This window comes from Sminthopsis crassicaudata, chromosome 3 (genome assembly GCF_048593235.1).
Source record: "Sminthopsis crassicaudata isolate SCR6 chromosome 3, ASM4859323v1, whole genome shotgun sequence".
NCBI classification, from domain to species: domain Eukaryota; kingdom Metazoa; phylum Chordata; class Mammalia; order Dasyuromorphia; family Dasyuridae; genus Sminthopsis; species Sminthopsis crassicaudata.
This window is the reverse complement of record NC_133619.1, coordinates 151,421,472-151,442,347: the sequence shown is the minus strand read 5'-3', so window position 1 is coordinate 151,442,347 and position 20,876 is coordinate 151,421,472. Positions and strand designations below refer to the sequence as shown.

At 32.4% G+C, this 20,876-nt stretch overlaps 1 protein-coding gene across 2 annotated transcripts in view; it reads right to left on the bottom strand.

Moving 5' to 3' along the window:
- FARP1 (FERM, ARH/RhoGEF and pleckstrin domain protein 1) overlaps nucleotides 1-20,876 on the bottom strand; it is a 293,495-nt gene that overhangs the window by 36,283 nt on the left and 236,336 nt on the right. For both annotated transcript variants that reach the window (XM_074299401.1, XM_074299399.1), the window contains exons 14-16: nucleotides 17,030-17,217; nucleotides 14,733-14,822; nucleotides 12,366-12,499 (exon numbers count right to left, since the gene is read on the bottom strand). In XM_074299401.1, coding sequence (XP_074155502.1) covers nucleotides 12,366-12,499; nucleotides 14,733-14,822; nucleotides 17,030-17,217 — 412 coding nt within the window. The remainder of the gene's footprint in view (nucleotides 1-12,365; nucleotides 12,500-14,732; nucleotides 14,823-17,029; nucleotides 17,218-20,876) is intronic.

The window sequence follows — 20,876 nt, the reverse complement described above, 5'->3', positions numbered from 1 at the left end:
CAGAAACATGCAGGAAAGAAAGAGAAAGAAAAAAAGAGACAGAGTGTTAGATAATAATAATTGAGAGTCAGATAACAAAAATGGCACAAAGCTGCCAATAAGGAATCTTATTCTGGCTCTTAAAAAAATGAATTTGATTGTTTATCTCCAAAGTGTTAAAAAATGCAAAAAATGTACAGCTGTGTCCCAGTAGATGTATACCATATTATTACTATTATTTGTAATAGGAATCACTGGAAAATAAACTAAAGCTAAATCAAAACATAATTCCTTACTTCACTCCATACCTTCCCCTCAATTATGGTCAACATAAAACCTATTCAAAACTCTGAAAGAAGCAAAATTTACTGGGTAATGACATTACTACAATAAAGTCACAAAACTATCCTATAAAATGTTATAAGCCTGAGAATAGGGGCTCCCTTTGGGGATGTAGTTTTCTAATGTAATAAATTTGAAATGTTCTTTTTTTTTTAGAGAATTTAAATAGATTCTTTTTCCACTTAAAGAGTGTACTCAAACTGTCGGGACTACAATCAGATTCATCTTCCTGAGTTAAAATCTGGCCTCAAAACACTTCCTAGCTGTGTGACTCTGAATAAGTCACTTGTCTGTTTGCCTCAGTTTCCTTATCTGTAAAATGAGCAGGAGAAGGAAATGGCAAACCACTCCAGTATTTTTTGACAAGAAAACCCCAAATGGACTTGGATATGGCTGGACTAATGGAACTGAAACATTATCCAAGGGTCCTTAATTTTTTTTGTGTTGGAGAACCGTGGAAAGATGAATAAAGCCTATGGACCCATTTTCAGAATAAGATTTTAAAATATATAACATAAAGTACATAGGAGTATCAAAGGAAATTAATTATATCAAAATACAAGTATTATAAAAGTATATATTGAAATAAAGTTACATTTATGTCTATATGGATCTGTCTATATTTATATCTGGATCCCATATTAAGAAGCTTAATGTACAGATGATCAGATTGTGGGAAGCAGAATGTTGGAGTAGAAAAAGCACTTCCAAATTTAACATATAATTTTTAAAAACTAACAGAAGTTCCCAGTTTTGTATAAAATCTTATATTTAAATATTTTATGTTTAATACTTAAGCTCATATTAAAAGGGAAAATTTCTAAGAGGACTGAAGATGGTTTCTAACATCAATGGCTTCATTTTCTTATTTGCAAAATGGAATTATTATCTATGCTTTTCAAAATATTTTTTACAAAGATACAAGCATTTTAAAAAGGAAAACATTTTTGAAAAAATGGGTAATGTATAATTAGATAACAAGGAATGAAGTTTAAAGTATATTTTAAAATCATTTTGGCATTAGGGAAAAAATATAATGGATATTTAGAATTAGAAGATATCTTAGAAACATTTCTAGTACACCCTCTCATTTTATAGATGATGGTACTGATGTACAATTCAGTAGAGTATTGCCTAAAGTTATGTAGTGATTAGCTGAAGTCATCTGACACCAAATCCAGTTCTACTTTGACTTCATCATGATTGCCTCTCTAAAACATAGCTGTCATGAGGGTAAATTAATTTATGGAAACATGCCTCAGAGTGCTATAAGTACTAAGGTTCTAATTTTCCTCATCCTATATTTGATGTAGTTCAGGCAGAAATAGTCCTAGAACAAACTGCTATCCTACTATTCTTTTAAAATGTTTGGTATATTATTATACAGATCAATGCTTGGGTTTTTATAAATGAATAGGGATTGTAATGCTATTTCATCTTCTATTTTCAAGTCAACTGAAAGAGAATAACAGTGGAATCTTGGTTCATCACTCTGGATTTAAGGAAGCAGTAAATGAAGATTCTACTTGGTCAGGGCAGTGTATCATAATGGTATCAATCAGTGCCAATCAACTTTCTTCTCGATGTGTAGTCCTAAGGGATATAATCTCTTTCTTCTTTACTTATCAGTTTTCCTTAAAATAAGGATATTTCCACTCTCAACACCACCCCACCATCTCTTTTTTTCCAACCCCTGAAATTTGGCCACTATCTACCCCTCCATCCATAATTCAAAGGTGTTGCAGTGGACAGAGCAACTAGGCTTGGAATCATGAAGATTTATCTTCATGGGTTCAAGTCCAGCTTCTGACACTCAATAGTCTTATGATTCTGAGCAAGTCATTTAACAGTCTCAGTTCTTCAAATGTAAAATAAACTGAGTAAGGAAATGGCAAACCAGCCCAATATCTTTACCATGAAAACTCCAGAGTCCATGAAGAGTTGGATACAATTAAAATGACTAAGTACCTGTAAAGTAAAATTCATCAACTACTATCTCTGAATATTATTCTTTAAAAATAACAGCCACCACCACCAACTCTGAGGTTATTGGTTACTTTCCTTTTATAAAGAAGAGACAATGTTATATCTAGCTAATTCTAATGATTCTGACACTGCCACTAACTTTGCAACTCAAGAAGAAGAAAAACCTTCCCAAACTTTTCATCCATGATACACACAGATTAATGATAGCAGTGACACAGTACTTAAAAGATTTGTAAAATCCTTTATATCCATTATTAAATCCACATAACACTTCATATTTATCAGGTGTTTTTATTGATCCTCCCCATCATTAATGCCCTTGTCCTCTTAAGATTACCTTAGATTTAGTTACTTATATATAATGTGGAAGAAATAGCAATTGCATAGTGAAATTAGGGCTAGGTTAAGCCCCTGTTTCATCATTTGAAACAAGGATGAAGGACCTGCAGTATTGGTGTCAGAAAAATCATACACACACACACACACACACACACACACACACAGAGCCTACAAATTTTAAAACTCTTTGTAAATATTGTTAACCTTATTATTATTATTAATATTATCATGTCATTAAAATGGTAAAATATAAGTTTGTTAAGGGCAGGGAATATTTCATTTTTCTCTTAGTATTTGTATTCACACTCTATAAACATTTGTAGAACTGAATGTATTTTGAAATCTTGCTGTTAGCCAAAAGTAGTTGCAACCATTCAATTAACTCAATCTTGCTAAGAGGAAATCAGTGATAGATGAAAAACAAAGGCTTTCTTTTATTTGCCATCCCCATTCCCATTTCCACCAAAGAAGGAGGGAGTGTTAGCGGGAATATATTTTCTTCCCCAGCTACACATGAAAAGCTTCATTTCATTTCATTTCATTCCATGGCATAGAACTGTTGTGATACTAACCAGATTTTTACTGCATTTTATGCTGTTGCCTTAAAATAATTGGCAGTCACCCCAAGAAGTACTCTTAAAAGATTTGCCAAGGAAACTTTCCTACCTGCTTCTGGCAAACTCCTTACAAAGACATGAACATTGTCTGAATGTAAACACCTCAAAAGAATGGCCAAAGCTTAGCATGAACCTATAAAAACTACGTTTGAACAAGATTAATATTTTAATAGAGATGAATTATTCCACTAATAAACCTGGTGTATAACATGCCAGGGTGTGGAGTGGAGAAAGAAACTGAGTTGGGAACCACTGTTTAGGGAGGTATATATATATAATACGTAAAATATGAGGAATGAAGAAGTATCTCGATATCTAACCCAAAATATAACAATAACATTTCAATGTTATTATCATAATGCATATTGAAGGAATTATTAGATGGTTTGATGACCCATAGTAACTTCCTACTTTCTTAGCCTTTTCTCCATAAAAAATTCCCAGAACCAGAGAATAAATCTGCCATATTTTGGGGCATTCTCACCCCAAATCTTAGGTTACCCAGTGGTAAAAGCCATACATTTGCATGTATACATACATACATACAACCATACATACACCAACTACCAATTAGGGCAGTGAAGGATCCTGACTTCTTATAATTAAACTCTACAGCAGCAGAGATCTCCTTACACCATGCTGAAATAATTTTAAAACCTCTTTGGAAGCTTTCGCTATGGGGATGATGAGTTGAATCCAACTTCTGGTTTGGTTTTAGGCCAGAGAGGATGGGAACAAAACCATTATGTCTTAAGAAGTTCTTAGACCCTACAAGAAGGTTAAGAAAACAGAGAGAAAAAAATTATTTCCCCAAAGCTGCTAAGATGCAATATACAATTTTAAGAATAACAAAGCTTTTCTAAGTCAAAAGGGAGGAGCAAATGTTTTCATAAGATGCACTTGTTAAAGCAATGAATGCCAAACAGCCCACACTATTTAAAAAGAAACTACATGGTAAGGTAAGGAGAGGAGGAAATTTTTCTTCCTCGTCCTTCATTTATCAGAGCAATTTAAAAAAATCACAAATATTGGAAAATAGTACCTTTTATTCTAATTTGGGAATGAGTCAAACTAAAAACAATCATCAAAAAGTACAAATATTATGTAATTTAACTGAAAATGGGAGAAATTTCCAAAAAATCAAAGTCCATTTATTTTATTTTTATTTCGAACACAGCTGAGTTTGAAACTATTTAGTCACAATTTCCAAACTCTATTATTATAGGGCTTACATTGTTGCAATTTCTTTGTGCCTTTTCTTGATTTTGTAAAAAAGCTATCTTATTTCCCTGATAAAAATGTTGTAAAATAAGGTTGCAGTGAACAGATTTTTTAAAAAATCAATTTTAAATAAAAAACAAAGTACTATTTGATTTATATAGAGAGATATGGAAATATGCCAGGCAAAGATGCTAATATCAGGAAACATTCATAAACAAATATTTTGAGTAATCAAAGGATAAGGCTTAAACTATTGAGTATCATGAACACTTAATTTAGCCCAATTTAACCTATAAAAGTAGAAGTCACACAGAAAAGAAAGCAGACTTGATCATAAGAGAAACAATATTTTCTCTCTAGTCTTAAGTCAAAGTCCTATCCATTAAGTTCCCTAAAATTCTCTCCTCTGATACATATGACAACTTAGATTTTTTTTTAAACCATCCCATATAATTAATACACATGCATCAGTCCTCCACAAGGAATCCTATCAACACATTAAAGACTTTCTTTCCTTTTGAATATGACTAGGGTAACACTTTGCATGTCTGTCCATCATTTACTATACTTTCAATTCAGCCACCAGCCCCCCCCCCTTTTTTTTTTTTTGGTCTTTGATCAAGTCCTTTACTCACAAAGCAATATTGGTAATATGCTGTAGCCTTACACAACCATGCATTTTTTCCATCACTATGAAATTTGAAGGTTTCTGAGAGTACCTCATTCCAATAAATTAAAAACTAAAGGAACTCAAAAGCTTTAAAAACAGTTTCCATTTATATATATATATATATATATATATATCTTTGATTATTTAACAAGAGTCAGTTCTTTTGAAGCTAGAAAAAAAATCAATCTTGACTCAGTTACTAAAGGAGTCAGGACAGCAGTCACTTGAATTAAGAGTTTGGAAATATAATCCTAATGCCAAGGCTTGCAAATGGCTTATTCTTCCACCAAGCAGGTGAATCCTGATATATCAAGGATTGATTTTATCCATAAGGCAACTACTTCTACACCTCAGTAGATAATTTTCCAGCTAATTATGGCCAGGAAAACATCTTACTTTCAACGTTCTGGTTATTATGTTTATTTGCTGCTATAAATTGTGTGTCTACTCTTTCCATGGATCTACCTTTTTCTCTTTCTTACCTAGTTTTGATAATTTGATAGTTTTGATAATTACTGCCTTATAATATGATTTAAGATCTTGTACTATTATGTCCCCCTTCCTTTATATTTTTCCCATTTTCCTTTGATAGTTTTGACTTTTTGTCTTTTGAAAAAATAATTTTATTATTTTTTCTAATTCAGCAAAATATTTTTTGGTTATTTCATTGGGATGGCATCATATATATAGATAGCTAGATAGCTAGATAGCTAGATAGCTAGCTAGCTAGATAGATATAGATATAATTATAGTTAAGTTATAGTTATAGTTATTTTTATTTTGTTGGTTCTGCCTACCCATGAACAATTAATATTTCTCCAATTATTTAAATCTTACTTTATTTGTATAAAATATCTTTATAAGTTTGTTTATATATTTCCTGGGTTTGTTTTGGCAGTTGTACTCCTGGGTATTTTATACTGTCTTAGTTTAAAAAGAAGAAAAAAATTGTAAAGTCTATCTCTTCTTGCTTTTTGTTTGGGAAATATAACATATAGGAATGCTGATAATTTATGTAAATGTATTTTATATCCTGCTACTTTGCTAAAATTATGAATTGTTTCAACTAAACTTTTAGTTGATTGATTAAAAGGTCTTCTCAGTTTAAAATACTAGCCTTTGGACAACAAAGTGCATTGATAGGCTTAAACACACCCCTAACTTTTTAAGGACTTTCACTGTTTTAAAAAATCACCAAACCTGTTCCTTTGCTTTGCTTTGATTTGCTTTTGAAGAAATAGTATTAGCTAGATTTTTCTAGTGAAAAGGAGGCTTTCCACAAAGCCTTTATATGCTCTAGCCAGGTGTATTTACTTGGGAGTACTCACTAGCACTTTGGGAGGTAAACAGGTGTATTTATTTGAACCATCACTCCAAGATTTGCTTCCTGTTTGTTAAGTATCTGTTCCAGAAGTTTCCCACTACTGACAAAGGTTTATTATATAGCCTATTGTGCATGTACACACAGATTACTGATATTATGATTTTAAAATAACATAATTTCATATTCCGAGGAGTTATTGGTACCAAGTAACTTTAAAATTCACTTTTCCTCCATTCTTAGGAGAATGAAACATGTTCTTTACAAGTCTTAAGAATGGATAAAAATGCTTTTATAAAGGATATAGTTCTCTATCACTAATTTCATGATCATGTCTCTTGCTAAGCAACTTTAGGCTTTGAATATAAAATGGAGTTCACAGAACCTTGGATTAAAAAGGATCTTAGTAACTTGCCACTCAATGTGAAAAATTTTCTTGAGGAAGCCAGAAGCATGATCAACCAGGCTTAGTTTAAATATCTCCACTAAAGGGAAATATCTTATAAGCAATCTATAGCATTACTACATAGCATCAACTGTTACAATTTTTTTTCCTTTTAACAAGATGAAGTGTGTAACTTCCAGCAAACAACATGAATTAGAGGTTGTATCTAAATCTAACTGAAAATAGCTAGAAAAAACTTGTAAAAAAAAACCCCCAAGAACAACCAAAAAAAGCAAATTCATATAGAACAATCATCCTAGAGAAGAATGATTAAGTAAAGAAAAGGTATTTATAAAATAAATCAAAAGAATAAAAAATAGAATAATTCTCCCAAATCAGAAGGCATTTTTGCAATAACTACAACCAGAATCAAGGAAAGAAAGCATAATGTTGAAAAGAAGCTCAAAAGTCATAAGAAAGCCTAAAAGATTACTAGGTGGTACAGTGGATAGAACATTAGGGAAGGGTTTAAGAAGACCTGAGTTCCAATGTGGCTCAGTCACTTCCAAGCCATGTGATGCTGGGCAAGTCACTAAACCTCTGACTTTTTCCATTTTCTAAAACACAAAATTGGGATAATAACAGCAGATTGGACCACTTGGGGTTCTTGTGAGGATCAAATGAGAGTAATATTTTTGAAGTACTCAGCATAGTGCCTGGATGTATTAGATACTTAATACATGCTTTAAAAAATGATCTGAAGGAAAGAAGTTAAATCAGAACTTTTACTGAATAATTAATGTAATAAGAAGAAATTATAGAGATTGGGAAAAGATCTTTGTATAATCTATGTGATAAAGTTTGACATTCACATATGAAAAGCCATTCTCCAGCAAAAAAAGTGGTCAAATAAAAAAGTTTTCTAAAGCAGTATAAACTATGAAGAACCACTTGAAAAAAATGTTCACAATCACAAATAATCAGATAAATGCACACTTGAACAATCAGGCATCACTGATTACAGATCAAGATAGCAAACACTGTAACTAGTGCTGATTCTCTATTAATGGAGCTAAGAAAAGTTTCAATTTTCTCTAATTAGAATGCAAGATCATTGGGGCAGCTAAGTGGCGCAGTGGATAGAGCACCAGCCTTGAAATCAGGAGGACCCGAGTTCAAATCTGGTCTCAGACACTTAACACTTCCTAGTTGTGTGACCCTGGGCAAGTCACTTAACCCCAGTGAAGGAAGGAAGGAAGGAAGGAAGGAAGGAAGGAAGGAAGGAAGGAAGGAAGGAAGGAAGGAAGGAAGGAAGGAAGGAAGGAAGGAAGGAAGGAAGGAAGGAAGGAAGGAAGGAAGGAAGGAAGGAAGGAAGGAAAAATAAGTAAATTGAGTAAATTTTAAAAAAAGAATGTAAGATCAAACTGTTTTTGCCTTTTTGAAAAAAACTGTCTTCAATAGACTTGTGATAGAGCCATCTGCACCCAAAAAAAGGACTGTTGGGACTGAATGTGGATGACAATATAGTTTTTCACTTTTTTGGTTGTTGTTTGTGTGCTTTTTGTTTGTTTGTTTTTCTCATTTTTCTTTTTGATCTGATTTTTCTTGCACAGCATGATAAATGTGGAAATATGTATAGAAGATTGTACATGTTTAACATATATTGGATTACTTGATGCTTAGGGAAGATGGTGAGAGAAGAGAGAGAGAAAAATTTGGAACACAATGTTCCAAAGGGTGAATGTTGAAAACTATCTTTGCATGTATTTGAAAATAAAAAGCTATTATTTTTAAAAATATTAGCAAGCACTTAAGAAATGTTTGCTTATGTTCTTTTTGTGGTAGCTAAAGACTGGAAATCAAGGGAATGTCCATCAATTGGGAATGATTGAACAAGTTGTGGTATATGATTATGACTAAATATTATATTATAAGAAATAACAAGCAGGATGGTTTCAGAAAAACCTATATGAACTATGGCAAAGTCAATTGAATCAGAAGAAAGAATATTGTTGAATGAAGAACTGTGAATGACTTGGCTATTTTCAGCAATAAAATGATCCAAGACTCGTGATGTAGCATGCTATCTGCCTCTACAGAAAGAACTAATATTTTCTGAAAGTAGACTTTCATTCTATTTTATTCAAGTCTCCTTGTAAAAAATGAATATAAAAAATGTTTTATATGATTGCACATGTATAGCCTATATTGAATTGCATATCATCTAAGGAAAGAGGACAAGGGAAGGATAGAACCTGAAGCTTATAACCTTAAAAAAATTCAATGTTAAACTTCTTTTAACCTGAATTAGGGGCGGGGAGAAGATACCATTAAAACAAAAAGACATGCTCGCAAACTTACTTTTCCAAGAAAACAATTTCTAATTATGCAAGGAAAATTATAAAAATTTTCATATAGTAACCCCAGTATTCTACTCCTGAGTATCTATGGAAGTTACTACCAGCAAGAAAAGATTTATACAGACAGAAATTTCTGTTTTCATAGCTATTTATGAAAACAAAAAGCTAGAAACAAAATATGTTCCAATGATTTGTCAAGGCTTAAACAAATTCTGGTACAGCAGGGTAATTGGATGTCACTGTGCTGTAAGTAATTCGAAATATGAATTCCAAAAAACATCAGTAGACTTAAATAATACAAACTGGAGAAAGGAGAATGAAAGATTAATAAAAAATGTAGAAATGTAAACAAAAATGCAGAAAAAATATAAATCAATGCATAAATGGATGATTAGATTAACATATAATAGATTAAAATATAATACTAAAATATCATATATTATAAAAATATAATAGTAAATAATAATAAAATATATAATAGATTAAAACCATCACCTATATACTGTCAAAACATCCTTATTTTCAGGGAACAAAGTTTGCCAGATATAGTTTGGGGAGTTGTTTGGTTTTGTATTTTTTTTTGAAGTGTAAGGCTGTTGTTATTCAGTCATTTTTAGTTATGATTGGTTTTTCATGATTCCCATGTCTGGGGTTTTCTTGGCAAAGATACTAGAGTGGTTTATTATTTACTTCTCCACCTCATTTTACAATAAGGAAACTGAGGCAAATAGGATCGAGTGGCTTGCCCAGACTCACACAGCTATCTAAGGCCAGATTTGAACTCAGGAAGATGAGTCTTCCTCACTTCAGACCTAACACTCCATGTCCTGTACTTCTTCCTTGCTGTTGAAACAAAGGCTAATCATTTGATCATAAGGTTGGTTCTATTTGCTATGTCTTTTTTTTTCAATCTATTAGTCCTGCTGTGTGGAGCTATCTTGAACAATTACTTCCATTTCCACATGAAAGGTATAATGAAAGCAACTTTTGTGACTTTTCTTTTCTAGATAAAAAATTTGTAGTATTTTTTCAACTGTTTCCTACATGACAGATTCTGGACCCTCTTACTCATCATTGTTCCCTTGAATGAACTTTCATTTATCAATATCTCTCTAAAATGTGGTGTTTCTAAAGAACATAGTACTCTGGTGAGCAATGACCAATTCAGACTCTCACTATCTCTGGTACTTTCTATTAAAATCAATGAAAATCTTATTAGTTTGTTTTCAAGTAGTTGCTTCATATTGAGTTGAGATTAAATACAATTCCTTTATCTTTTTCCGATGAACTTTTTCAAGCTAGATTTCTGAACATCTTGTATATGTGCAAATCAAATATGTGATTTTTTTTATATATTTTAAATGTAGGACTTCACATTTGTTACTCCTGATATTTAATCTTGTTGGTTTTGGATCAGAGTTATTAATGTGTAATGATACCTTTGCATCTAGAGTCTGTTATCCCAGTTTTGTATCACCTACTAATCTTCATGCAAGTCACTGACAACAATATTCACCAGTGGAAATCCATTTATTTATCTTCATTCCTTCTAATTATAAAGCCTACTAGCCTACCTTTCACCATATTATCCACATGATACACTGAATGGAGGGCCAAGCCAGCAGTTAGGAAGACCTGATTTCAAATCCAGCCTCAGACACTTAACTAGCTGTGTGGTCCTGGGCAAGTCACTTAAGCCTATTTGCCTAGTTTCCTCATTTATAAAAGCTAATCTGTCCTCAGGGCTTTAGCCATAACTGCAGCAGCTGCTGCTGCTTTCTTCAAACATTTCCCCCTGAACAGCCTCCATTTAAGAGGAATTTGCATTCTAACTTGTTTGAAGATAATCAGAAGAGATTGTCTTCTTAATGTATTCAGAAGAGTAAAAAAAAAAGAGGAAAAATTCTGGATTGGACAAATGTCTAAAGCATTTTATTTCAGGAACAGATGCAATGCTTGAGTAGTTCATATTTCCCTATGTGAAGGGAAGGAAGGTAACAGGAAACATTCATTAGGAGGCTCTGTGCCAGGGACTGTGCTAAGTGCTTTATAGATATCTCATATGATCTCAACAACAACCTTAAGAGGTAGGTAGGTATTATTATCCCCATTTTTATAGCTGAGGAAGCTGAAGCAGACACCTGTTAGTTAAGTGACCTGCCCAGAATCATACAGCTTGTTAGTAATTGAGGCCACATTTGAACTCAGATTGATTCCAAGTTGACTCTATGCACTGTAGCACCTACCTACTTTTAGGTACTTATACAATCTATCCCTCATGAATGGGGAAACTTTCATATAGTCAAATAATGACTAATGTCAGTCATTTCCCAGACTGACAGCCCCTTCCCCAATTTGTTTAGTCATTTCAGGTGTGTCTGACTCTCTGTGATCTCATTTGGGGTTTACTTAGCAAAGATACTGGATTGGTTTGCCATTTCCTTCTCCAATTCATTTTACAGTTGAGGCAAACAGGATTAAGGGACTTGCCCAGAGCCCAGTATTCTACCAAATGCTCTACCATTGCTACAGAAGCTACATTGTAAATAGCTTCAGATGATCTACAATGGGGGAATCTAGGGGCAGATTTAGTTTGAGAAAGATTTAAACATCTTGCTAAATCCAAAAAACATTTCTATAACGGAACTTTTGGTTTCCTAAATAGAGAGAGCAACACAGTAGATTTAGTCTACAATTATCATTTCAATAGGCCAGCAAGCATCAGATTAAACAAAATATAAAGATGTTGTGTTACATTAGTATAGTCAAGGACAAAATATTGCTGTAGTCTGATTGAAAGCAAAAAGCCTAAAACTGAGATCACTGAGAGCTGTGATGCTTTACATCCTGTCAACAAAGCTGCAATCATCTAAGTCATACCTAGCAAGACTGTTACACATCCTCAAACTAATTTTCTATTATAAAAATATGTATGCACCCAAAACCATAAATATTAAACATAAAATTTTGATATTTAACTGAAAAAATCCCATGGTTTTTTTTTTTGAGAACCCAATCTGGTACCAAGTCAAATTCAATCATTTTACTCAGTTATGATTAAATATTTCTAGTCAGCTAATTAGGGATATGATAAATAACTTCCCAGTTTAGTGAAAGAGAGACAAACAGACAAGGCTGTCCTTACCAAAGGGCAAGTCTGTGCTCAATTTCCTTGAGAAAATTTGTATGAAATTTGTGCAAAGGTTCGAAGTTAGAGAAAATGAGACTTTTTAGTGTTTCAGGCATTGATTCATCCTTGCTCACTGCGTTCTGAAACCACTGGAAAGAAAGAAAAAGAACAAAATTGTGAATATAAAGATGAAAGAATGAATTTTTAACTAACATAGAATTAAAACTAAAATCAAAAGAAATAACACCAGCAGTCTACTATGGGATTTTTAATAAAGATGTATATATATATATATATATACATACGAATATTCCCCATATGAATGGACACAGTATTATGGGTAGCTACAGCTTCTTCACATAAGGGGATCAAAATATTATTTCTATCTTGTTAGCTCTTTTCTAGATTTAAGATAATTTGTCAAAACTGGAGCAAATCTCTAAATAGGAATCTCCTTAAACCAATCTAAACCTGGCTGCATCTGCTTCCAAACCACAATTTATGAAAGAGATACTTAGTTGCATGCACTCACCAATTGTATACTCTCTCATTTCTCACAAAGGTATTATTGTTGTTTAAGGAAAGTATTTTGTAATCTTCAAAGTAATAAATATATTTAAGCATCTCAGAATATTAGAATTGAGAGGTAATTTAGCAGTCATCCAGCCCAATTCATTTTGTAAAAAGAATCCCTACTTTTGGAAAAAGAATATTTCCTCCAAGTGATCATCTATCCTTTGCTTAAAGATCTCTAGTTGAGAAAGCCCAGTCCATGTTGGGACAGTGACAATTTTACAAAACTTTTCTTTCCATCAAACCTAAAGTATTATATGCAATGTTAATCTTTCCATCTCCTTCTTTATCCAAATCATTGATAGAAATGTTATCCCCAACACGGAGCCAACTTAAAGCCCCAGAAAGCCCAAAACTTATTTCAACTGGTTGATCTAAAACACCTTGATGTTTGTGTGGCATGTTTTATGTGGCATTTGATCTCCCTTGTCATTGGTTAGAATGTTTAAAGAAAATAATTTTTAATCCCAAATAAATGAAAGCATTGGACTGGATGACATCTAAGATCTAAGACTTTTAGGCCTCTTTCCAACCTGATGCAACCGTTTAATGACTACTCTTTTGAGTTTAAGCATTCAACCAATTCTAAATTCCAATAGCTGTATATCATATAGAGCAAGGATTCCTAACTCAGGACCTCTGAGCTTTTTGACAACAGTATTTCAATAAAACTGGTTTTCTTTGTAAATGTTGTATTTTATTTTATACATTTAAAAACCTTATTTGAGAAAAGGTCAATAAAATTTACTAGACTTGTCACAAAAATGTCTATGAAACAAAAAAAGGTTCTTTCACAAGAATAGTATACTCTACTTAATCTTTGCTAATAAAATCTAATTAAACTATACCTAAATTATTTTCCTGATGTACCAGTTTAGAAAAAAAATTAAATAAAATCTGATTTTATCAAAGCCATGTTGAATCTTTGTGATTACCAGTTCTTTTCCAGATATTCAATAAGCATCCTTATACTAATCTATTTTAGAACTTTGCTTGATTATAATTCCTTTAGTTCTGATAAACCAATTAAAAAATCATTAACAACTGTCATGATTTGTGTCATTAGATTTATATAAAAGGACAAATTCTACAAATTCTTTTGTTAAGAATGGCAGAATTCTAAAACAGCTAACCAAGAAACATAATGCTGCTCTGTACATATGAAATTACTTAGGTAATGAAGGATAGGGTAGTTTTTTTTCATGATAATGAATAAAAACTCAACAGTTCTTAAATAAACTATGAAGTACCCAGAGTTCTTTTCTAAAATCCTGAGACTAAAATAGGTATTTTTAAAATTTAAGGAAAAGAAATTTAAGCAAAGAAGGCCAGAGTCTGACTAGAATAATAATAGGAACTTTTTTGGGGGGTAGATACTGCTGTCAGGATCTATTTTATTATCAAAGTTACAATGAGGCTTCCCATTCACCTCCAGGTCTCCCTCGAGTAAAAAGAAGTGACTACATTTTGACAACCAGCAAAATACAAAGTGTTCTGGATCAGTACACATCAGAAATAAAATGTTTAATTCATATTTCCAACACTATAGAATTTAATTGCTTCTTTTGCATTTTTTAAGCCACAATTACTAAAATTATTTTGCAGAGTACATTCCAGACTAAACACACTACAGATGTCTAATCAGTCTCCAAGGACCATAGTCCTTTTCTCTGTATGCAAAGAGTCCCTTCATTACATGCACAGAATTTAAGAAGAGCCAACTTATTTTTTAATGATATAGTGCAGACACAGGTAAAGTATCACTGAGGAGAAAATGAAGGCCCAAGAAAATGTTAAAAGTAAACATACTGAAGTGATGACTTCAAGGTCCTTTAGATAAGTCCTTTCAGTGGTGGATACTTCTTTAGCAATGAAATATGCTTTGTCAGTTGGAAATCTCTGTAAAATGAAAAACACATAAGTAAAAGAAACTAGATCTTCAAAGACAACTCTTAGAATGAAAAATGGCTCTATTGATAAATCTAAGAGTCTATTATTTGTTTTCTGGTGTAGCTGGTACAAAGACTAAGTTCATATGTAGTTCCCTTTCTGAAAAACTAGATCTGGTTGGCAGATCAGAAACAGAAATTGTACCATTTTTCTTCATTTTTGTTTTACAAATTTAATTTTTTGTAGTTGAAAAATCTATTCTCTTTCACTCTCTCTTTGCCTCAAAAGTATAAAATAAAAACAAATAGGCATAGATAAGGAAAAAAAATTAAGAAAGATATGTCTCAGTTTGTATTCAGAATCCACCACCTCTTTGTCAGAAGGTAGGTAACATATTTCATTGAGAGTCTGCAATTGGTGTTGGACGCTGCAATGATCAGAGTTTTTAAGTATTTCATGTTGTTTGTCAGCAATATTATTGTTATTATTCACTTTGTATATAAGTATACCCACATTTCTCTGAAATTAAACATTTCATTATTTCTTATAGCACAATAGTATTACACTATATTTATATGCTATAATTTTTTCAATCATTCTCTAATTGATGGGCATTTCCTTCATGCCCAGTTCTTTTTCCTCACAGAAAGAACTGCTAACAAGGTTGGCTTTTTTTGTTTTTGCACATAGGCTTCCTTTTTCCTCTTTCTTTGATCTCTTTGAGATATAGGTTAGTAGATAGAATCACTAGACAAAAAGAATATGCACAACTTAGTAAATCATTTCCCCTCATTATTTATTAACATTATACAAAACAAAAAGAGTGTTGTGCCAAATAATAGAGAGAATTATCAACTTGGAAAGAGAGATCAAAATTTGAATTCTAGCAATGACGTTTACTAGGATTGTGGATAAGTATTTAATCTATTAGTTTTAGTTCTGTTATATGTTTTTTTTTTAAAAGAATAATAACACCTGCACTTTCTTATATTATAGTCATCTGAGAAGGAAAGTACTTCATAAATCTTAAAGTGAGCTAATTTTTTTAATTTTTAAAGCATCTCCTAAATACAAAATAGTTACTGTGGAATTAAAAAAATCCTACAATCTCAGTTTATGCATGTGGATTTCTTTTAAAAAAGCTAAGTTATCATGAGTTTTGTGGTTTGGAGGTGTGGTTTTTTTATTTCTTCCATGTTAAAAAGAATTCATTAACATTATATAGTTTGTCTAACAAGAGCCCTGTCTTACCTCCCTGAAAAGAATGAAGGCATCTGGGAACAAGAACTCAGAAGAACAAATGAAATCCTTCATGTGATTAGTTTGCTTTGTAAAATATGTTCCTTTTCATGTTAGATCACTATTGAAAAAAAACAAACCTAAAAATGGAAGCAAATGGCTAATTATCCAAGAAAAATATATGATGGGGATTTGATATTGTCTAACCTTTTCCTCACATGCTTTTGCTCTATTTGTTTGATTATATCTGTGTGTTTTTTAAAAGACAGTATTCTAGTTTTATTGCTTAGATTTAACATTACTAGTTCAGTTTCTATGGGGATTTTTTCATAGGAATAAACTAAGCCCTTTCAGAGTAAAAGTGAAAGAGCTTTCTTATTTGTGGTTGGTTTATATCTCTTTATGATACTTAATATCTAAAAGTTTAGGATACTAAACTTAACTGCCACTGATTGCTATTTATTCATATAATTAAGCTTTATTTTTCCAGGAAAAGTGTACAAAAATTCAATTAATTAGTAAGCAAAAATAACAATCATGTTTCCTGTTGAGGAAAGAACAAAAGCTACACAGCTCTGTCTTTGCTGGGCCACCAGCAGGGTTTTAAGAGCTGGAATGTGGTAATTGGTGGTTAAGGACCTCACAATTTTTAAAAAATAACTGTTAAGTATGAGTTAAAGGGGAAAGTTGGCCAATTGGTTATTCTTATCTGTTTTTTAATGATTCTCAGAGCAGACTAGAAGCCACTATCTTTAAAAAAAAAAAGCTGTATACCCCTTACTTCATCTTCCCTGCTCCCTCTCCCCCCCCCTCACTTAATACTCCCTTTTTGGGAAGGGAACAAACATTAAAATATTGCAGAGTCTAAGTAAATGAGATTATATTTCAGTCATAGCTTTCTCGACCTCAGGACCACTAGCATACTATCTGGTTCAGGAAAAAACTCTACAAAATGAAAAATAAATTGAATTGAATACCTTTCTCCTGACCTCTTCCTCATCATCTGTCCTCGTACAGGTCTGGTCATTGAGTAGTGGGCTGACCAGTGGAGATGACTGCTTGGTATCAGGGCTCAAGTTTGGAGACAAAGTCGTGTTAACTGCAGTTGGTCCTCCCTGAGAGTTGATTGACAGTTCTGAGAGATGAGGACTACCAGTCAGGGAGCCTGTTTGGGGATGGGAGATTTTAAACAACAACACCACCAAAATATTTCCTATAAGGACCTGAATCACTATTCTATAGTTTTATAACTGAGTAGTATTTGAGAAACTAAATGCTATTAGCCCCTTAATAAACTCTGAATTATAGCTGCCTTTACAACTAAAGATATAAGAATGAGAACAAATGTCATATAACTAAACTTACAATAATTAAAGATAATGTATAATCTCTCTGCTATCCCCACACTATTACTATAAAAGTTTAAGATTATGACATATATATATATATATATATATATATATATATATATATATATATATATATATATATAATATTCTGTTCTCTTGGGTACTATAATTACTCCTGAAAATTAATCCACAAAAATAGTGTATTTCACAAAGAGATGTGGGTAAATCATTAGGAAATAAACTATTCTAGTAGAAATCTAAATTATTAATGCACTATTACATCATAGATAACACAAAAGAAAAGCAGCTAATGCCTCATTTCTACAAAGAACGGAAGCAAGCTTAGAGTACCTGGTGGTGTCACTCCATGCTTCTCTCACTGTTTGAGATAGAAACACTAGCATCACATTTACATGCAAAGCTCATCATTTTGTATGTGCAAAGCTGGAGATCATGAGAAATTACCACAAATCCATTTTATGTAGCAAAAAGTGACAGTCAATTCTCTGTACAGGGAGATACAGAATATTAAAAATTCTAAAAAAAAAAGTGTTCATGGTCTCTTAAAAGTCAGCCAGGATACTGAATGTTTAAATAAAAAGCTTCTCCAAATATTCAATTTCCCTTCCTTTAATGCCCAATATGCCATAGCTTTAAAAGAAAAACTTAATTTAACCTGATTTTTCCTTTATAGTTTAAAACTGTCAACAAAGAAGCTGGTGATTTCAATGACTAATATTTGGTCATCAAAGTAAAAGAATTTAAATTATGGAAGTGACAATAATTAAAAGCAAAGAAAATATAAAGACTTCTGTTTTGTAGATTGAATTGTCTGGCTTGCTGACTGTACAACATATAACTAAAGCCCATTCCAATAGCACAACCACAACAGCAATAAGATGTGAGAAATATAATCAGTTTCAGGGAGCACTTAAATTTGATCAATCTTCGACCTTTCATCTCTTGCTTGGGATTAGTTAATATTTACTTCATAATTATTGAAAACAACTACAATAAAAACTAGGCTGAGGGGGGTTAGCTCAGGTGATTTCAGCATTGTGCTAACAAAGGTAAAAAGTCATGGATGTGATCTTCATCTTGGTCATATCACTTCACAAAGGAAAAACCAACAAGAAACTTTTCCCCAGCCTCAGTTGGCACCCCCTAATTAGCCCCAGATAGCTCTGTCACAAAGGCATCCTGTTCACCATCAGCAAGTGTATGAAAAGCCACCACTTCTGGAAAAATAGATGACAATATGTTTTCTATTGGTAATGATCTTTGTAGAGAAAGAACAGAAAAACAGTATTTTAAAAGGTAAATCAAAATGTTAACCACTTTTATAGCCACAGAGAACACACAAGAGACAATATGGTGTTATTTAGTTAGTACCCAGTTTCACCACACATCACCATGCCCAGTAAAATTCCAGAGAAAAGCCAGAGCTTGCTTCACAAAATGTCAATTTTATTGACACTAGTACATAACTGAATACAATGATTGCAAAAGTATTGAAACTCATCATGTAGAAATGGTGAAACCAATTTAAAAGGCAATTTTTAAAAAGAAGTACTAAACTACTCTTTATAAATCATATAAGAAGAAAAAACATTATTACTCTAGATCTGATTTACAAGAGAAATTCTGTTACTTCCTCTGCCTGGTATCAAAGATTACAAATGCTTTGAGCACTCATGAGTGACAATCTTGGGTATGACTTTTTAAAATCAGACTATAATTACTCAGAACATATATAGGTTTGGATTCAGCCCTTACATGGTCAATGGAAGAAGAGGTTCACATTCTGATTAGCTGAGTTTTAAAGTATACCAGATAAAACAACAAGCAATTGTATAATGGATTTGTATTCATGACCGTTCATTTTTTGTTCCCTGGTGTCTTGTGTCAGACAAGCACCAGCACAGTGATCCCAGCAAGAAGACTAGTTTGAATGGTGATTGAGCAAAAAGGAAATCAATTGGTTGCTGGATCATGCCCAACTAACAAGCATGAAATACATAACCTCATTTGTTTGGAGGGGGAAAATAATGGTGGCTAAATTCAAATACAACCACTACCACACCCACAGGAAGGAAAGAAACTATCCTTATAGAAGACTACTTGGGAAAGTTTCAACTAGAAATCTACTTGAGGAGAAAAAAAAAAACAAAACAACAAAATGTTTGAACTAGAAAAAAGGAGCACAGCAGACCAAAAAGACCAAGCTGATTGAGAAATATATGTGATTGTAAGAAAAAAAAATACTATTTAAAAGCAAACAGTCTGAATTAAGAAGAAATGCATTTGACTAGTTCAGAGATGGGCAATAATAGATGAAGGAAAATAAACTTCATTATAATCAGTATATTCAGGACAGTATGGACAAATTCAGTATTTTCAATAGACAGAACCTACTACATTTCACATATACAATATACAATTTTCCACTCTTTGTGATGGTGGTTAAGTATCGACAATCTCATTAGATTTAGCAATTTGTTTTGCCTCAGACTAGCTTTAAATATTTAATATAAATATATATGTGAGGGTGCAGGAAGTTTAAAACTGATGGAAAGAATGACACAAGAATTGTCAGACCAAGAAATTATGAAGTATTCTTGTCTGTAAGTCTTAACAATCCTAAGAATTCTAAATACTAAGAACAAAGCCTAAGGCTTCCTGAAGGCCATATTTAAACCCATATAAAGTTATCAAGAGGAACTGGTTTTGGAGTTAAGACCTGAGTTTAATCCTCACTCAATTTCCTATTAGCTATGTTGACTTGGGCAAGCTATTTTTCATGGGTCTTAATTTCTTCTGCTGAAAAATGAGGGTCCTAGACTCGATTGCCACTAGTCCCTTCCATCTCTAGATCCATGATTCTATAATTCCATAATGATAATATCTAACGCTTAAGGTTGGCCAGTTAGCTCTAAAAGTGCCAATAGAATCTTAAGGCACATTCTCAACCTGTAAGAAAGTATATCTTGAAGCATTTTAGAAAGTTGATACTTGTAGTTACCAAAGTGGTAGAAGGACAAGAGAAGGAAAATCAAATAATAATGATTAATAATCTGGAGGCTATTTACAATTCAGACAAACAGTAAAATATGCAAGCAAAAGCAATGAATATTTTACTTAGCAGGTGGGTAATTAACTAGAATTCTACTTTGATATAAAAACTTCTGACCAAACTGATGACATTTGGAGTATACACAACTTAATTCTATACTATTTGTGTATCCTCTGGAAATTGTAAAATGAAGTGACAGCAAGATGTTTAAAGTTACTAAGTTACCTACACAATACACTGAATAATTTTGTCACTTATTTTTCTCCTCAGATAGTCTGTTCTGAAGCATAGTTTTCAATTAGCTTGTTAAGGGTCTCCTAAACAAAAGTCTTAAAGTAAATGTGTAATTTTACAAGCTCCTTTAAGTAAGTAGCTAAATATTATAGCAAAAGGAGTAAGATA